Source organism: Cryptomeria japonica, chromosome 11 (genome assembly GCF_030272615.1).
Source record: "Cryptomeria japonica chromosome 11, Sugi_1.0, whole genome shotgun sequence".
NCBI classification, from domain to species: domain Eukaryota; kingdom Viridiplantae; phylum Streptophyta; class Pinopsida; order Cupressales; family Cupressaceae; genus Cryptomeria; species Cryptomeria japonica.
This window is the reverse complement of record NC_081415.1, coordinates 358,068,952-358,089,381: the sequence shown is the minus strand read 5'-3', so window position 1 is coordinate 358,089,381 and position 20,430 is coordinate 358,068,952. Positions and strand designations below refer to the sequence as shown.

Here is a 20,430-nt window from a genome sequence, read left to right as displayed (position 1 = left end):
TCCCTTACTAGGATTATTTGAACATATAAGAAGGTCTCTATCCTTGAATATAGAAGGAAATTTAGAGGGTTTTCATCCTCCAAATCTTAAAGCCAAAAAGGTTTTGTTCTTAGGTAGAAAGATTAACATGATGGTTCAATCTCAAACGCAAGGGTTTTTTTCATAATATAAACTCCCTCTCTCCCAAAGCTCTCCTTTTATATGCTCATTGAGGGAATATAAAATTATTTTCTTTTATTTCCTTCTTAATCCAAAACATTATTTAAGAAGTGTCTAGAAATAATTTTTAATAAAACATCACTATTGAAACCTTTTTCCTAGTGACACCTTATTAGGTTCTTACACTGGACCTTTTATTTAATAATAATAATGTTATCCTTTAACAATGTTATAAAATAAAGTCATTAGGACAACTTAAATTATTATTTTAATTATTTCCTCAACTTAATTTAAAAATGGGACATCCAAATTTCCCTTCCATATAATCACTTGTCCTCAAACAAAGCCAACTCTCCAACTCTTCCCAACTAACTATCTTTGTAATACCAAAATCCCAAATCATCATTAGAAGTTGATTTGTTCATTGCCTAATTTATCAAATTGTGGGAACGCTATTGCAAACTCTATTTTTTTGTTCCTAAGGTTACAAACTTACTTGGGGTTGCTTTATGTGAAAATTGCACTCTTTTCATTCTTCAACTATGCCACTCTAGTATAACTAAGAGTTGAAAACTATGCCATGGATATATTATGTACAAATTCCACTTTTCCTTTAAAGTTCATCATCCTAGGAAAGTACCAAACTATTAACCTTTGATACGCATCCAAATGAAATTGGACTATTTGGGAGTTCAGTACTTTCAAAGCATCACATATTTGGCCATTAATTGCTTCCCTTAAAAAATCCTCTTCCACATTCTTCGGACCTCCAATGAGATTAAGAACATTGTCAATTCCTTGAGCAGTTGGAATGATGATACCAAGAACAAGAAATGTACCAACAATATATTTCTTTAGATGGATCCCTTGTTGGTTCAACTTTGGACTTCAATATCAGGTGTTTCAAAGAATCACCTAGATCACCTAATCCTATGTATAGACATACTTGAACTCTTCCACCCTCTTAATGATTCTTTCCACGATGACAACAAAGTTGCACTAATACAATTTATGAAGCATTTATTCTATATATGCCATTATCTTTATGCCTTAAGTTATATAGTGGAGATAATTGAACTTCTTATTATTAAATGTTAATCTAAAAATTATTGCAAGCTCAAAACCAATATTCCTCTCAAGTGTATGCCTAGAAATTAATCTCCTGTTTTTCTTGGACCAAAAAGTTTCTTTCATTTGCAATTGATAAGCACTAGAATGTTCCAACTATCCTCCTCCTACTACCATCTCTAAAATATTTGCATCAACACCACTATTTGGGTGACATGAATTTAAAATATGCCAAAAAATTCTTCTCACTTTTATTTTTATAGCTATCTTGCAAATCACCTTCATGTGGTCAAAACTTCATCCTTTGAAGATTGATGGGTGCTTCTTTAACTATGCATCCAACTAGTGACATTTGTTTCACTTCATTTTGTTGGTATTCCATTTCAAAAGCTAGTGAGCAATCTTTTGAAAAAATATCCTTGCCTTCCACCTTTGTAGTGGATTCTTTCATGATCTTCTTACTTCTTTGTTCTATTTTTTTAGGCACATGCTCCATATATTCTTCTTTGACACTTTCTTGCAATAGTAGCTCAAATGTATCCATCAAAATATTTAGTTTTACCATTTCCATTCCTTGATCATCATCTAAATACTCATCTTCTTTGTTTTGACATATGCAACTTGGCCCCTAAGGTTATTTGCATAAGAGTAATTGTTTCTCTTTTCTAAGTTCATTTTAGGTACCATCCTCCTTTGTGAAAGAGAAATCTTTCTCCTTCATTAATATTTTTTATCTCTAGATCCCTTGACAACTTATCTCTCTCCCCCCCCCACTTCTAGATTTTTCTATTATTCTTGCAAACTTTGCATCATTTCTTATATATATTCTTGAAATATCTCCATTTTTATCTTCCATAGTAGCATGTATATGATGTAAATTGCATCAAAAGTTAGTTTTTTTATATGCTAGTGTGACCAAAGTTTTGATACCACTATAATGTCCCAAATTGGATATTTTTACAATCTTGACCATAACGCAATGATCACACACAAATTCTAGCACTTTTTTTTTATCACTCAGATCCCAAAATGAGTAGGGTGAAAGCATATGATAGCTAGGACACAAATATAATTGAACTTATTTCATCTACCAATAGTAAGCCACACAATTAAAATGCACACAATGAAAAATTATGAAATGAATAAAATCAATTTTGACGGCGATGTCCTCCATGATTTGTTACATGTTCATTAATGCGACTATTTATATGATAGGATTAATGCGACTATTTGGTGGCAATGCCTTCTAGATTTAATATCAAATCAATTTTGTGAAGAACCACTAAAATTAAATAAGAAACTATTGAAATCTCTAATAAGAGCAATAATAACGATTTAATCGTGTTGATACAATTGTTGTTATGAAAAATCTTGAAACCTTATCACTAAAATGACTTAATCTTGTTGATAACACTACTAAAATGAATATATTAGTCAGACCCTACATCTAAAAATGTAAACAATAATAACTAATATAACAACAAAGACTTTATTACTCATTAACAAAACACAAGTTCAAATTTCACTCTGCAACTTTTCCCGCCTCTGCCATCGTTCGAATTTGAATCAAGTGTATGACCGCCCCCTCTGGGGAGGTCCCCTCCTCCCTGCAACCGGACCCCCCCATACCACGGTCAGTTCACATGCCTCTGGTTCGGCCTCTGGGACCCCACTGTTTGTGGGTCATATCGAAAAGATTGCCAAGATTGATATTCCTTATAGCTCTTCACCTTTGGTATTGACGGATTTTGGCTTGAATGATGAGGACAAAGGATTGGATAACCCTGAAGCAAACAAGAAGAATACACCCCCCTGGGCCGGAAAATGCTTTCGGGCAGAAGAATGTGGAGATTGGTAAGAAAGACTCCAAATCCAATTGGAAAAGTGCCCTTCTTGGGTCCACGTATACGACTTTGAAAGCGGATTTGGCTAACTTTACCCAAACTGACGAAGGAATGAAGATCAAGCTCCTGGATAGTCTTATGGATAAAATTGCTTCATCCCTTCACCTGGTGATAGTTGGACGCTTCTTCTCCTTTAGACCATCTATTGACATGGTTAGGTGTTGGGCTAAGGCAAGATGGAAACTAAAGGGAAGTGTTGACATCTCGAAAATGCCAGGAGGTCTCTTCCTTTTCAAGTTTACTGTAGAGGAAGACCTGATCTTTGTCCTCTCAGGCTCTTGGGCCTATGGAAAACATATTCTAACTCTTGCTAAATGGAAGCCTGATTTTGACCCCTCAATTGAACTCATTCGCATGGCTCCTGTTTGGGTTAGACTCCCTGGCCTCCCGCTGGAATTTTGGGATGAACATATCTTCCACTGGATTGGGAACTCATTCGGCAGCTATGTTACAATGAACTCAGTAACTCTTGCTAAATCCGGGTTAGTTTATGCTCATTTTTTGTGTCAATGTTGCTATTAACAAAGCGCTCCCCAACTTTGTTTCTCTAAACTCAAAGTGGGGAAAATGGTCTTAAGCCATTGTCTATGAAAATGCTACTCTTTTTTGTCAGAAATGTGCTAAACAAGGGCACACGTATGCTGAGTGTAAGACCCCAACGTCTGTAGAACCCAAGCTGAAAGAAAAGGCTATTGTAGATGAAACCCATCAACCCAAGTGCTCCCTCTTCCTCAGCCCCTTTGGGACTGCCTAATGTGAGTGAGATCTCTGATGATTACCCCCACACTGACAAGATCCTTGACATTTTAAAAACCCTTGTAGATCCAGTGAATAAATCTAGCCCAATTGTGCCTTTGGAAGAGGGTGAAATTCCCCCAGTGGTAAGTCTAATATATCCTCTGGTCCCCCTGCCTCCCCCCCATTGGCTTCGGGTGATGGTTACCTCTCCCTCAAGCCTCTTTCTATATCTATCCCCACAACCCTCCTCCAACCCCTATGGTGTTATGACCCCTTTGAGTGAAAATAAATTGTTAATCACAGCCCCTCTTTGTCCCCCTAGCAAGGCAAAGACGTAGGAAGGAGTGGCTAAATCCCCCCTGCCGACTTCTTGTGTGAAGTTATCACCACCATGTTCTCCCCCGGTGGATAATGAGGACCGACTGACCCAGAAGAACAAAACCAGAGCTAAGAAGGAAGATGTGGGTACTGGGAGTAAAGTTGGAAGACCAACAGAGAGTGCGCTGAGACATAAAGTTATGGCAAGGGATATTGCAAGGGGCAAACAACTGACCGTTGATGGAATCAAAAGGAATAAGAAATGAAGTTCCTCTCCTGGAACATAAGGAGTCTTCATAGTCCCCAGAAGCAATTTTCTATAAAACAATATATCTTGGAAATTAAACTTGATATTTGTCTTCTTCAGGAGGTTAAAATGTCCTACCAAACTTTTGCAACCATTACAAACTTTGGTCAGAGGCTGCCTTTTTGTGTGTGGAGGCGTTGGGTGCGTCTGAGGGAATTGCTACCCTCTAGGACCCCTTCAAAGTCCAAGGAAAGATCTATGTTAGCACTCAGAACTTCCCAGCGGTTACTTTTCAATATGGTGATGACTGCTGGCACTTGTTCAATATATATGCCCCTAATTCCAAAGTGGGAAGGCGTTAGGTGTGGGAGGAAATTTTTGAGCTTATCCTTGCTGACCAGAATTCTCATTACATGTTGGCAGGAGACTTCAATACCCCTCTCTACCCCTCTAAGAAATGTGGAGGTCTTGTGGATTTTTCTGATAGCATGGGAGATCTTGCTAATCTTATTAATGTTACTAGCCTCTTTGATCTCGATCTTCAGGGTGTCCAATACTCTTGGTTGAATAATAGGAAAGTTAATCATCTGATTCAAGTCAAATTGGATAGATTTCTTATCTCTACCGACTGGGATATTAGTCACAACTCCTACCTAAAGACCCTCCCAAGGACTGCATCAAATCATAGCCCCCTCCTCCTCCATTGGAATGATAGACCCCTCCTGGGTCCCCCCCCTTTGCGCTATGTGATTATGTGGGCCTCCCACCCGGATTTCAGAGATCTGGTCAAGGGGTGGTGGGCCACCCCGATCCAAGGGACTGCAATGTTCAGAATTGCTGAGAAGTTGAACCTCATCCGCAAGGAAGTGAAAGGTTGGAATAAGGCAACCTTTGGTGACATCTTCAAAAAGAAAAAGGAGTTGTGCTCTAGACTTGAACAATTCCAAAGCAATATGGTTGTAGGTGACCGCCCTCACTCTCTTCTTGTTGAAGAAGAAGAATGTTGTAAGAGTTGCAAGGAAATCCTTTCTAAGGAGGAAATCTACTGGAAACAAAGATCTAGAATTCAGTGGCTGAAAGAGGGCGACAGAAACTTGGCTTGCTTCCACTGCTTAGCGAGGATTCACATAAGGAGAAACTTTATCAAGTGTCTAAAGGACGACTCTAGTTAGGAGATCACTGGAGAATCCCTAATTGGTCAAACTACCACTGACTTCTTCATCTGTATGTATACTGAATCTGGAAGAGACAATGAGTCCCTCCAGGATAGGCTTTTGAGTAATCTCCCTAATGCCATTGGGGAGGAAGATAACTGTCAGCTCCTTGCTCCTATTTTCTCGGAGGAGGTCCGCTTGGCAGTCTTTGCGATGGGTACTTTCAAGACTCCGGGCCCAAATGGCTTCCCCCTGACGTTCTTCCAGGATTATTGGGACATCGTTAGTTATGATGTTACTAAAGCGGTGAAGGACTTCTTCAGGACTGGAAAATTACTGAAAAAATTGAACAACACCTACATTGTTCTTGTCCCCAAGTCTCTGAACCCCAATTGTATGAAGGACTTTCGGCCCATAAGCCTTTGCAATTCTATCTACAAGATAATCTCCAAGGTCTTGGTGAATAGAATTAAGCCCCTTCTAGCTAAGTTTATCAGCCCCTCCCATAAAGGTTTTGTCCCTGGTCGTTAAATCCTGGATGCGGCCATTACTACCCATGAAATAATCCACTCTATGGATAGGAGCAGAATCCTTGGTATGGCTTTCAAGATCGACATTTCAAAAGCTTATGATAAAGTTAACTGGTGCTTCCTATTTAAAACTCTCTCAAAATTGGGATTCAACTAGAAGGTTGTTGACATGATACGGGAATGTGTTTGTACGGTTCAGTTCTCGATCTTGATCAATGGGACCCCTAGGGGCTGCTTTAAAGATGGAAAAGGTATTCGACGGGGAGATCCCCTGTCCCCTTATCTTTTCATTATGATTGTTGAAGTCTTGAGTAGGAATGTGGTTGATATGATGATCAATGGTAAACTACAGGGATTCAAAGCGGCTTCTACTATTCCCCCCTCAGTGATCCAACAATTTTTCGATGATACCTTTCGGTTTTTTATATCCTTAGTGATTGAGGCTAAACTATGGAAGAATTTACTAGTGGATTATGCCTCTGCCTCAAGGCAATGTATCAACTATGATAAAAGTAATCTCTTCTTCTTGAATACCTCTATCGACCTTCAACTTAAATCCTCTCTATCCTGGGGTGTAAGTTTGGTTTCTTTCCTGGGACTTACCTGGGTCTCCCCCTCACTGTCAAAGAGCTTTCCCCTGCATTCTGGAATACTAACCTTGAGAGAATACCGAAGAAACTTGCTGGTTGGAAGGGCGAATTCCTTAGTAGTGTGGGTAAGCTCCAACTCCTTGCTGCTTCCCTCCAGGGCATCTCAATGTACTTCCTTTCCTTGTTCAAAATATCTAGTGCTATGGGGGAAAATCTTGAGAGGATCCAAAGAACTTTTCTCTGGATGGGCATGGAGGAAAAGAAACACCTCTCTCTGGTCAACTGGGACACTATTTGCTTACCCAAATCCATGGGAGGTCTTGGTATCAGAAAGATAAATGACTTGAACAAGGCTTTAATTGCTAAAGTGGGATGGACCCTAGCTAAAGGTGAGGCGGACTGGTGTAACATTATCAGGGCCAAGTATTTGGAAAGGGAGCAGTTCTGTTGTAATTTAACTGCCGGTGACCTACCTCATGGGTCAAAATTATGGAACAACATCTTGAAACTCAAGTCGGTTATCAGAGAAGGACTGAAGTGGCAGATTGGGAATGACAGGAAGATTTGGTTCTAAGAAGACTCTTGGTTGGATGACAAACCTCTGATTGAATCTCCATTTTGCCAAATAATGTATTCCCTAAAGGAGCACTTTGGTGATTACATTGCTGATTACATGGTGTCGAGAAGAGGAAGATGAAAGAACATAGCCCCAATCTTTTCTAATCAACCTAACCTGTTACCCACTGCCCTTGATCTACAAGATCTTATGCTGGATTGCAGAATTCCCTTAGTTCCCCAGGAGGACAAATTCATGTGGAAGGGGACCTAGTCGGGGGAGTTCTCGATCAAGTCTGCTTACAGACAACTCCTAAGATCCACTGGTGATGTTGAATGTTGGAGGAAGATATGGAACTCACAGCTGATTCCAAAAGTTAACTTCTTCTAGTGGTCCCTTATGCATGGAAAAATCTTGACTCAGAACAATCTGAAAAGGAGGGGATTCCAACTTCCCAACAGATGCATTTTATGTAAAGCCGAGGAGGAAACTATTGAGCATCTTTTCATCCACTTCCCCTTCGTTGGACACTTGTTGACCATTACCCTTGAAAAATGTGGTATGCAATGGGTTTTTTAGGATAACATTCATCAGTTTGTCACTGGATGGACACCTCCCTCCCACCACTCCTTGATTCTTCAACTATAGAGACATATCCCTCCCCATGTCTGCTAGGGTGTCTAGAAAGAAAGAAACAACAGAATCTTTAGAGATGCTGAAACCCCCCGGATAAAGTTTTCTACAATTGCTTCAAAATGCTTATGGACAATATATCAATGACTAGGTGGAAAACCCCCTGCAATCCTCCTAACCTGATTGATAAAAAAATTGCTGAACTATGGAAGCTCCCCCCGACGTTTAGAGTCTTCAACAACAGTACAAAGATCAATAGAAAAAAGACCAAATGGTTAGCCCCAAACCCCTCTTGGCACAAACTTAATTTTGATGGGTCTGCCCAAAATACTTGCCAAGCGGGAGGTGGAGTCATCCGTGACCACCAGGGGAAAACTGTTGCAGCCTATGCAGGTAGCCTGAAGAACCATACTGTCACTCAAGCTGAGGGGATGGCTCTCCTTTGGGGTCTGAGATTTGGTACTACTATTGGTATTAAACATCTGGAAATTGAAGGTGACTCGCAAGTTATTGTGGAAGTTGTCAGTGGTAGATCTGTTGCTGGTAGGAAAGTGGATTCTAGTTTGAGGGATGCTAGAATGCTTTTGGCTGACCTTGACTGTTTCACCATCCGCCACATCTTCAGAGAAGGGAATGTGGCTATTGACTATATGGTTGCGGTGGGTAGGCCACAAAATGGCTTACGATGCTAGAGGAACACCGATCTGTTGCCAATGATCACCAAGGAGATCTTGGAGAAAGAAAAACACCAAGTCTAATGATGAACCCGTATAACTATCATCGGATGAAGAGAACCGATTTTCAAATTTTGAATTTGGAGGGGAAACCCGCCCATCATGGGTTGGGCTTGCCACATATCTCCATATGGCCTTGTCATTAGCTTCAAGGGGGGTTATATAATGATGATATTTATCGATTGTTGTACCGATATCGGGAAAGGCAATTTTCTAATTATCATCCGGATGAATATCATTGGCGACGATAAAGGCAACAACTAGGCTTGGCTAAATCATATTGGTTGGATTGATGGTTCACACGAGTGTAATAGATTTTGTGATGGTGAAATCTGTTTAGACACTACTTGCAATAATCACAACGTTTATTGCATGATTTTATCCAAGAGTTGGCTAAGTTTTTTTCTTGACTCTGCCTCTGCTCTAGTTCGGCCTCGTTTCTTTGCTACCCTGTTTCTCATTTGCTCTACTAAGCTGGAAGAAACGACCATGGGGGTGACAGACTAAGACTGGAACTCGACAAAACGGATGAATTTAAAGCCAGTTCGACGGTGTGGTTTGTCTGCTCGGAAGGCGAGATTGATAAATTTATGGAAAGCATGAAAGGAAATGATGAGAGATTGTCTAAGCAGTTTGTCGCCTCTGGGGAGGATAGAAGGGTCACCATGGGTGGTATTTCCTTCGAAATCAACGAAGAGGTGATCGCTCAAGTGACGGGTCTATCCATGGAGGGGAGGAAATGGAAGAAACAAAGCCGCATTTTGGATACCACCAACCTGAACCAGTTTTTTCGTGAGGGGGAGAATCCTATGAAGAGGGCGGGCTACTTCAACCGGGAGGAGCTTCCACCGCCTTGGACGAGGTTTGCTACATCATAATGAAATATTTCACCCTTGAAGGACAGTATGGGGTATTCTACTATTATCACCTTCCTTTCCTTAACCATCTTAGGGATAAAGATCTTATCTCCATTCCTTTTTTTCTACTGCACTCTTTGGACTCTAATGTTAAAGATATTGCAGAGGCTAAGAAAAAAGGCAAGGACTTTCCTATTCTGCACCAAGGCCTTATCCTCCACCTCTATAATTTCCACCTGGCCCTTTGCCCCCCCCGCACGATTTCTGTCCAGAATGTGCCTGCAAACCAACCCCTAGCCATTGTTGCTAATAAATCTGACATAAGCCCTCCTCGACTACCTGAAATTGGCTCCTGTAGTAAGAAGAATAAAAAGCGCCATTCAGAGGATGCTAAAACCCCTAAGAAAGTTAGAATTCAGGAAATTGACTCTGATGTGGAGATTACGGATGAGGCTAACACTCCCCGCTGCTCTGTGAGATTGGCCTCCAAACCCCCTGAGAAATCCTTAAGGGACCCCTCCTCATCCCATGAAACTGGGAATTCCATCCCTTCTGACAATGTGGCCCCGTTTCAGTCCACCTCGACCCCCCACTTTATCAGCTCCACCCACGCTTTTGAGAGTCCAAAAAATTCCATGAGTTCGGAGGTCGGCCCCAAATCCTAGACCAACTCTCTGTCCCCTACTCTCAGGTTCGATAAGATGATGGTGGTGGAGGAAGTGAGTAGCATAAAGGAGGAAGAGGACAACAATCAGGCGGAATTGGGTAAGAAAGTGGAGGGTATGTTTGAAAACTTGCAGGAAATCATCAACAGAATGGAGGCCATTGAGAACAAGTTGCAGGACGTCTCCAGGTTTTCTCTTAATGCTATGCATTGCTCGGCGACCACTCTGTGTCTTCTGCAGGAAAGCACAATCAAAGGCAAAGGAAAGGAGGACGAAGACTACATGGACCTCTTCAAATTCCTCACCAAGGAATGGTCTAGGAAGCTCCTCCCCAAGAGGAGCCATGGAAAAAAAAAATAGTTGTCTTCTATGGTTTGGATCTCTGGTTTTTTGTTTGGCCCTAGTGGCCTATCGGCTTATAGTTTTAGTTTCTGGTTATGCTTGAACTTAACTATCTATTGCCCTATGTGGCATACTTTTATTAAGACTTTTTTTTACTTGGTTAATATGCGTAGAATGATTAAAGTTTTTGATAGAGGAAAAGTTTAGGGGGCTGTAATTTTGCTGTTGCTCTACTAACAGTTGGCTTGCCACTGTTTTTATTTTTCTGTACCTGGGTCAGCCCCCTTGTTTTGGTTGCTTTTAATATAAAAAACAATAAAGACAAATGAATAATAATTGGTTGTGGTTGCAACAATAGACTAACCACAAAGGTTTGCTACAAACAACAAACTTGACAAATGCATAGACTCTAATAGCCCCCGAAACTATTATACAAATTGTGAATATATAACAATGTACATACTTAATAGTAACCCAAATAGGAATTGGAATGGAGCAATACTACACAAGAAATAATTTTAACAACAATACAGAATATTAGAATTACTCATTGAAATCACTTACAAAATTTAGTTAATCTACGAATGTACAATGATTGGGAGATAGTACAACCATTTAAAAACTAGTGAAAAATACAATCAACAATGTTGTTGTAAGCATCAATGGCTTTGTTGTAGCTTTCTAGTTGTACAACTACCCAAAAAGTGTTTAAAAATAGTAAACAACAATATGTAAGATGGTACAATGGAAATATGAACATCATAATGTCAACAAAAATAGAAATTTGAACAATAATTTGCTACAAATTAAAATGTGCAATGATGAATCAACACACAAAATATAGAGGAACAACACTTTAATTGATATCTTCAAACATAATCTCATAGATGCCCCAAATTATAGGTAGATAAATATTTTCTACCCCATTGAAAGCTAAAAATACTCATACCACACCAACTAAAAACCAAAGCAATCTAAGATCACACCACATTGACCGATTTGCAAACGACACAACTCTCAAAATCAACAAAATCTTCAAACCAAGCTGAAAATAAACTTGGAATTGTAGCATGACAATGTAGTAGTGATACACATCATTGTAGCAAGCTTCACACTATAGAATTCTTCAATAATACTCATGAAACAAAAATTCCTTCAAATTTTTCAATAAAAATAACTTTTTACTAGAATTGCTTGAATGGATAAAAAGGTTTTCATCTTCAAATCTAGAAGAAAAACATAAAACTTTCATCCTTCAAATATTGATGTCAAATGGGTTTTTTCCCTTAGGCAAAAAGATGAATGTACCAGTCCAATCTCAAAATTGAGGTTTGTTCACAACACAATGGATACCTTCTTCTCTCCCAAACCTCTCTTTTTATAGACTCGTTGAGATAATATAATATAATTTTATTTTTTCCCTTTTCCTTCCAGAAGACTTTAATAAAACATCATTTTTTGCCCTTTCTTATAATGACACTTTATCAGGTTGTATTTTAGCATTACATGGGACCTTTCATTTAATAAAAATAAGTTGCCCTTTTTAAAAATGTTATAAAATAAAGTCATTAGGACAACTTAAAATATTATTTTAATAATGCTCTTAGCTTAATTCGAAAATGGGACATGCCATCAGGCCAAAAATATTCTTAACCTAGTTATATATATGGACTTCATGAAGAATACTTCAATGTTATTAGATTCTTATTCTTCTTTGTTGATGATTGCTCCAAAAAAAATATGTATACATCTCTTAAGGAATAAATCAAAGATGGTTTAACACCTCAAGAATTTCAAGATTAAAGTGGAAGAGAAACAATTCATTCAATAAAAAATTCTCATGTAGATTAAGGGGAAGTACATCTCCCAAAGATTTCTAGAATTTTATTACACAAGACATCAAGCATCAAATGAAATTTATGCTCCATATCAAAATTGAGTTGTCAAACAAATGAGCATATATAAATTCTACACTCTATTGTTTATTTTAAGTCAACAATTGGGTATATATTCTACATGGACTCATGAGTTATCTCATGCGAACAAAAAACAATTGGATTTTGTTAGTTCATCTATAGAAGCAAAGTACAAAGTAGCACAAGGGTCTACATGCAAAGCAGTGAGAGTTCATAAAAGCTTGAGTAATATGGCCATACCATTAAGCAAACCAATGAATTTATCTTATCATAATAAAAGTGTTTTAAAGGTTGTAAAGAATCAAGTTATTTATGAGCAATCAAAACATGTACAAGTCCATTGTCACTCTATCAAAAAATAGATTGAAGAAAAAGTATACAACTTCAATTATATTCTATTTACAATCAATTTGAATAAATAATATTCGCGTATTAAACATTCAAAAGTTATTAAAAACAAAACATATTCATTTTTTTGTCGTTCATCGCATAGTGTATTGGTTGAAGTGTGGTATCATTGTTTGTTGTCACCAATGTTCACAAACCTTGTTGAGCTATTGTGCCCGTAGGCTTTGTACCCTCGGCTAAGCCATTGCGATCACAAGTTTGAACCATTCATGTTAAAAATTGTTGACTTCATGTCTTAAACATTTCTAGGTTGTTTTACTCGTAGGCTTTGTGCCCTTACTGGACCGCTGAGTTGGCAAGTTTGGAGTGTTTACATTAATGAAATGTATTCATGTCAAGGATGTACTGATAACTCAATGATGAACGGATAGTACCAAACCGGTACTGAGATGGGGGGTGGGGGGGGGTGAATCAGTACAGGCAAAAACCTCAATCTTAGACCGGTTTGTCAGCAGACACTGTGCTTTGATAGACAAACAGTAACACCGGTCTTCAATAGAGTACAACCGGCAGAACCCAGAATGACTGAGACAAGCATAAACCAGTTGACACTTATCTTTTCATACATTCTAATACTTCATTTCCATTTCACCCTAGTGCATGAATAGGTAATCTATCATCAAAAGATATGTAAGCAGCTAGATCATCATGATTTACCTTCAGACACAAATCACTCAAACCATCACAAGAATATCACCACACATGACACACAAATTTTTTCACGTGGAAACCCAACTAAGAAAAACCACGGTGGGGATGAATACCCACAAGTGTTTTTGAACTCTTTAGAAGTCCGCTCTGTTAGGAGCCTTGTCCGGTTAAAGATTGATACAATAGGTTCTGTTAGGAACCGATCTTGTTAGGGATCACTCGGTTAAGGGATGGCTAGAATACCCGGTTAAGGGTTAAACCCTGTTAGAGGTTACCTTGTTAGAGGATTTCAATAACTCAATGGTTTTGAGTCACCCTGTTAAAGGATTTACAACAAGCCAGTCAAATCTACCCTGTTAAGGGATTTCCCAACTATTGAGGTGGTTAGAGATCAACAGGTATTACAATGATCTGGTAACAACACTCAATGCCAATGCAGATCCGCTTTAGCTCCTCTTCACCTTCTGCACTTACACTTTGTAGGTATCACTTCTCTCCTCTAGTCTGGCAAGAATCACGTATCTCTTCTCTTGGATACACACACACAACTTTTTACCAACAACCTCAGAAGGAACACAACATCTACCTTATATGAAACAGATAAGTCGGTAGCATAAACCCTAAACCCTAAACCTGTTAGGTTAAGCAATTCAAACGATTCAATCCTGACCGTTGAGCATATTGCATTAAATGCAACAATCTTGATCCAATCTCAAGACATTCTCTATCGTTCATTTTCCACCAATTTCATGGCGGCTGATAACCCATCACGCGTTATCACTGTTTACAGGCTTCACACATTCCCGAGGTAGATGAGAACAATCTCCTTCATGCAGGATCCTTCACGCGCACAAGGCTGACGTGGCAACACGATTTGTTCTTCGTTACAATGCTAACTCATCACACAAAGTCACTGGTTGAGCCACACAAGCTTGAAGCACTTCAACCGAAAACCTTGAAGTTGAGACTTCCAACCGGTAGTCATACAAAGATTCCATGTGCCGGTTCCCATAACCACATGCCGGTTCATCTTAAACAAACACACCGCTTCACTTTGGCACAAATGTCGGTTCTCAGTGTTATACCGATTCTCTTCTCTTCAACATATTGACATCAATGACAACATACAATGTCATTATGTCCTCATACCGGTTCACATAATGCCAACATGTACTCCCCCATTTATGGCCTAAGTGGCCCGGGCTAGGTGAAAAAAATCCCACCATTCATCAATTAAGTTTTTTTAAATTATATAATATTACCGTGCAATTAAATGTATTATAAAATATATATGTAGACTTTTAAATCAATAAACTTATTCCACCCAAATACCAATGCAATTTTTTTAAATGAATAAACCTATTTGACTTTTTATATTGACTAAAAATATAATAGTACAATATTCACACAAAAAAGGTGGTTGATTAAAATGTACACCTCAAAGTCTAGGCAAGACCAAGAAGCTAAATGCAAGAGTTCAAAGGGCCAAGCTTGCTTGAACATGACAAAATAACTAAGCACCTTATGCAATACTAGCATGCAGGGCGTCTTTATTATCAAGTTTCCCCCAAACATCAACAGGGTAGGATTATCAACAACTAACTCACAAACAATGAATGCACGCTCTTCTTAAGGAGTGTCCTCCAAAGGTTGCTGAGAACAAATAGGATAAATGATTAGCTCCAATTGAGGAACCTCATCATAATTAGGTTGACCAAGAGTACCAACACCCATGAGAAGAGGTAGTAGGTGGCTTTGAGGGTTGGAACTAACCATGGGCAACATTATCTTTGTTGTTTGGGGGTTGAGAGTCATGGAACTAGGAACCACGATCTCTTTAGATAGATTGGTTGTGATCATATCACCATCCTTGAGAAGGAGAAGAGGAGGGAGATGAGACTCTGACAATAGTGTAAGGAGCAATACTCTAGTGGTCTAAAAGCTCTTGTAGAGTAATGCCCTTGCATAAATAATCTCAAGTACAACTTGATAGCTTGAACTTGAATTTACATAACACATTATAGTGACACATAACTTTAATATATAAAGAAACATAAATATAAATATAAAATCCTAAAAAATTAACTGCATTTCTACCTTTCTAAATGTTGAAGAAGATCTCAACCTTAAAAACATGCCAATTCTGTATACTATATGTCACATGTCCTGAAAGAAGAGCAACTATATGTCACATGTCATGAAAGAAGAGCAAGTTTAAAAGACGGAAAAATGATAATCCAACTCCAAGCTTCCTAAGTTGAAATGTGGAACCAAAAACGATGCTTGGAGTCTTCAGTTATCCACAAAGTAGACAATAGAGATTAAGAGCTCCCAATTGTATTAAGGGAGAACCACACAGAATTCCTCGACAAAGAATACACTTGACAAAATAGGTCAATTTAGGCTTAAGAATGAGTGACCAGATAGCTTTAAAATCTACAGCACCCATTACCAAAAGAAGACTGAAACTGCCAAATTATTATTTTTTTCAATAAAAATGAATTATTCCACTAAACGAAACTGTCAAATTAATAGATTTCGTATGCCATAAAACATTGGTATTCCATGATGCCTACAAAGGCATAAATGCCAATCCATTTACACTTGAGAGTGATTACAAATTGCAGACAAAACCCTGGTCTTGTCATGCAGGTGTAAGATGTCATATTAAAAACCACTCAGTTATACAAGGCAAGACTAAATTGGGTGTTTATGATATGCCCACGAGCCAGTAATCCAGAAACAACATACTGTAGGTAAACTAGTGAGAATTCTGAGTAAATTTAAAATATCAAACTTTGATGCTAAGCTACATGGTGAATTGGCAACAAAGTTCCACATTTCCATAATTTAAAATCTAAGGTAATCATTTCTACAAATTTATTTAAGCTTTGCAAGCCTTCCTCAGAGATATGCCAATTTTGATCATGAAAATATTACCCTGCATGTTATCATTGAAGGCCATAGAAAAGCAATGCACCAGCAGCTCCAACACCAACTACTAGTCCAAGCAGTACCCCAATTGGAGGCAAAGCGCCACCGATGGCTTCGCCAGTGTTAACATCATACCGTGCAAAACGCTTCTTGGGTGCTGAACATTGTGGACAAATGTATCCGTCTGACTGTAAATGTGTAGACACCAAGAGTAACACAATAAATTATCAGCTACTTAAATACAAGCCAATCCAACTTCTTTAAAAATAGGGTAGAGGAGAAGCCTATGATCATCACTTGCCTGCTCTTCGAATGGTTTAGATAGGGTGTATATGTATCCACAGTCGAGACAAATGTGAGTTGCCCGAGCCTGTGAGAGTTTAGATATGAAGCCATGTCAAATTATAGTAGTCCAAATAAGTAATCCAAATATATTGATCCTCTCCTCTCTAAAATAGTAACAATGTACCTTCTGGGCCTCCGTTAGCTTCCTTCCGAACCGAGGGGGCGCTGGTCTCTTGGGTAATCTCTTCACATCCACATCTGCACCTCTGCAACCACATCATATTCATTGGCCTCATAACATTAATACAGAAAGGAAGTTGTGCTCAATGCCCAACTCGATGTGATACCCATTCCCTTCAAAGATCTGATATTAACTTCTTCAAAGCCAGTATCTTGGAAATTAAACGAGTTATCTTTTGTATGTTGGCTTCTCTTTTCCTGATTTTTCTGTATTTGAAAGTTGGTTCTGATAATACTTCTCCCCACAACCCCACCATACAAAAAGAGGCCAAATTTCTATCAACAATTATCAAAGGGGGATATAGTCTACTCTCTGGAATTTCCCTGGCCCTTGTGGGGGCCCTACCATTCACACAGAGATAGGCTTGCCATGAAGAGGGGAAAAAATTCACACTTCAGCTGTGAATTTGCTAAGTTGGGGCATCAGACCAAACCCACATTCTTTTTTCCCTTATAGTTCAATTAACTACTAAAGCAGTCAGTTGTGGAATAGGAACTAACCTGCTAACCACAAAATAAATTGAATCCGGTTTTGCTTGGATGGCAGTCTTAGTGAAACCCAATTTATCAGCAGGCCAGAGTTCATCTCCAAAGAAACTACTGGTGTACAATACTTGATCCCCAACTTTCAAACCCGCTCTGGCAGCATTCCCTCCATTTTCTATTGCCTGGAAAAGGGGTCGAAATGTTATTAACCATATAATCTCCTAAAGTTCCAATATGAGAGTGGAGGAAGAAAAAGAACAAACCGTGATTACAACACCACCACCAGTCTTCTGGCCCAGTGCCAATCCAAGAGGTTTATCCACTTCTGCTTCTATGGTCTTTGAGGCCCCTGCACTCCTTGCTGTCACCTGCAGTCTTGGCATTGCCGTTGCCATCCTCCTCTTGCATTTATATGTTTTGGAGAGAAATGCACCCCTTCTTGACTCATTAAGTGACAATCCGCAAGAAATTTTCTGGTAATCATCACCCGAAAGAACAATAACTACTCTAATGTAAGAGGAAATGTAGGGATGAGATGATGAATTTTGAATTTCATACCTGAGTTTTGCAGACAGCCGGAGAGGAGGAAGATGAAAGTGGGGTATAGGCATTTATGTGGCCAAGAGATGGTGAAATTATTGCTGCGGATGCCATCAATTAGGGTGAGGAGCCTGGAAGAGCTACAGCATTAATGGGTAATGCGCAAAAGCACTATGCTGAGCTGCTTCATCCGAATATAGGAAATGTAATTGGAGGATGTGAATGAACACCGTCCACATCTCCCTTCTGTTATCAAAACACCTACCGCTTATAAGAAAGTCAAGTTACGACATCAAAAACATTGCCCTTACCTCTAATTTTCCATTTTGACAAAAAACATATTCTAGTATATAATGAGTAAATAATAGTGTAATAAAGAAACAATAATCAAATTATTTTATAATAAAAAATCATATGCAATTGGATTGAAAAAATAAAATAAAAAATGGTTACTTTGATTTGAAGAAAGAGAGTTCAATTTGACTATTAGAGATTGGATCAGTGATATAACGAGTCAACTCAATCATACAAGATTTGGATTTGGAGTTGTGTGAAAATGTAATTTTAGTCTTGCAATTATGGAACTAATCCTCACACCTATAGACTTGACCTCTTACTATAGAAATGATCTCTGAATATATATTTGATTGTAATGTTTGTAAACTCTATGTACCCAAAAGTATAGATTTGCCTAATGTCTATAAATGTAACAAAAAAATTGGTGGTGATATTGTACACCTTTTTAGGATTATTATGTTGAGGTTTTTTCCTTAGTCAAGTCTTGTTTTTGATAATAAAGCAGCCAAAACAAGGGGGCTGACCTTGAATACACAGTAAGCCTCAGAGAGAGCATAACCAACACACACACAGCTGCCAAACAACAGTCAGCCAATCCCTATCTTAATCATCAAAAATAAAAACCACTTGTAGCTATAGAATAACCCAAGATTGATAACAATCTCGTCCATATAGCAACTTGAACAACAGATAATAAAAAATAAACTAACCTTAAACCATCTATCCTTAGAGATAAGTATATTGTTCATACTATAAAAACTAAAGAAAGAAGAAAGAATCTTGACAAGCCTAATATGGCTGATAAAGAAATTAAACTTAACAGGGATCCAGTCGATCTTGAAACTAAAACTATAACAAAAAAGGAAAGCATCAACCATTAATCATTTTTTCCAGCTCCCATGTGCTGGGAGAGTAGTAGCCCGGTCCAATCTTCAGCCAGGAATTCAAATAGTTACTTCGTGGTGTCACCTTCCAGCCCACCCTATTTCACTTTTTCCTGGTGCAGCAGGCACATTGAAGTGGTCGAGGAGTGCATGACTTTAATGGCGAATTTCACAATTTTGCTGACATGGGAATCCAGATAGTCCAGATTCTTCTTCACACCGTTCAGGTCCTCAGAGATAGCATTACATCCCGCACAATGCACCACCTCCTCCTTCTCTCCACCTTCAACCGCAATCTGACCGCCCTAAGACTTTGTCTCGTCCTCCTCATAGATCTGATTATGCGAGGGGGAAGTGGCGGAAGAAGGGGAGGTGTTCTTATTATCATCCTTAACACTCTCAGAGTCAGGGGCGTTGGTATCCAGCTTGGAAGACTCTGAGCCCTCCGGCCTTCATATCATCCTCAACCTTATCACTTTTTGCCTTCTCAGAATCCTCCTCACCCTCATTGGCATAGTTCTTCCTCACAACAATTTGTTTCATACAGGGTTTGCTAGCAAATTTGTTGGACCTCTGAGGGGTCACACCGTCCTCCACGTCAGACTCAACTAACAGGATCTTAGGATCTTTCTTGGGTTTCTTGGAGGTAGCTTTAGCAGCAGAAGGATTGCTTTTGTTTTTCTCCCCAATTTTGGGGGAAATGAGAGGTGTGTGGTCAGGGGATTGACAAGGCGTAATACACTTTTTCGAGGTCTTTTTATTACCTTTTTTAGTCCCAACATGGGGGTTGTGGAGGGAGGGAGCGGGTTGAACAGAGATGGGTTTAGGTGGACACAGGGCCCTGCGGAAATTGTAGAGCCGAAACATTAAACCCTGATGGAGGATGGTGAAATTGTTGTCTTGACTCATGCAATGACGAACCTCTTTAACAGTGGACTCTAAGGCATGAAGTAAAAAGAACAGAAAGGAAATAGTATCATGGTTGCGAAAATGATTGAGCAACGGGAAGTGGTAATAATAGAAAACTCTATATCTTCCCTCAAGGGTAAAATATTTCATAATAATTTTACACACCTGGTCCCACGGATAAGGTAGGCATTTTCTGTTGAAAACCCCATGCATCTTAATTGGCTCCTCGCCCTTTTTGTAGAATCTGTTCATATTGGTCTCATCCATGACCCTGCTAGTTTTCTTCCACTTCCTTCCCTCAGTTGAAAGACCTGTAGCCTGGGCAATGACATCTTCATTAATTTCAAATGAAATATCCCCCATAACAACTCTCTTGTCATTCCAA

At 39.0% G+C, this 20,430-nt stretch overlaps 1 protein-coding gene across 1 annotated transcript; it reads right to left on the bottom strand.

Annotated features, from left to right (window-relative positions):
• Positions 1-15,993: 15,993 nt before the first annotated feature.
• On the bottom strand, positions 15,994-18,199 carry LOC131040190 (protein MET1, chloroplastic). The gene is made up of 6 exons (XM_059214141.1): positions 17,974-18,199; positions 17,679-17,888; positions 17,431-17,597; positions 16,874-16,955; positions 16,702-16,774; positions 15,994-16,588 (listed from the first exon to the last, which is right to left on the bottom strand). The coding sequence occupies exons 1-6, from the start codon at positions 18,067-18,069 to the stop codon at positions 16,422-16,424; spliced, it is 795 nt and encodes a 264-aa protein (XP_059070124.1). The 5' UTR covers positions 18,070-18,199; the 3' UTR covers positions 15,994-16,421.
• Between the last annotated feature and the right edge of the window lie 2,231 nt (positions 18,200-20,430).

Bases quoted from the DNA above. Each gene is read 5' to 3' on its own strand.
- LOC131040190 (XM_059214141.1), bottom strand. From the start codon at position 18,069: ATGGCATCCGCAGCAATAATTTCACCATCTCTTGGCCACATAAATGCC. The intron at 16,956-17,430 runs GTTAGTTCCTAT...ATGTGGTTGCAG, and splicing joins ATTTATTTTGTGGTTAGCAG to AGGTGCAGATGTGGATGTGA. The intron at 16,589-16,701 runs GTGATGATCATA...ATTTACAGTCAG, and splicing joins ACCATTCGAAGAGCAGGCAA to ACGGATACATTTGTCCACAA.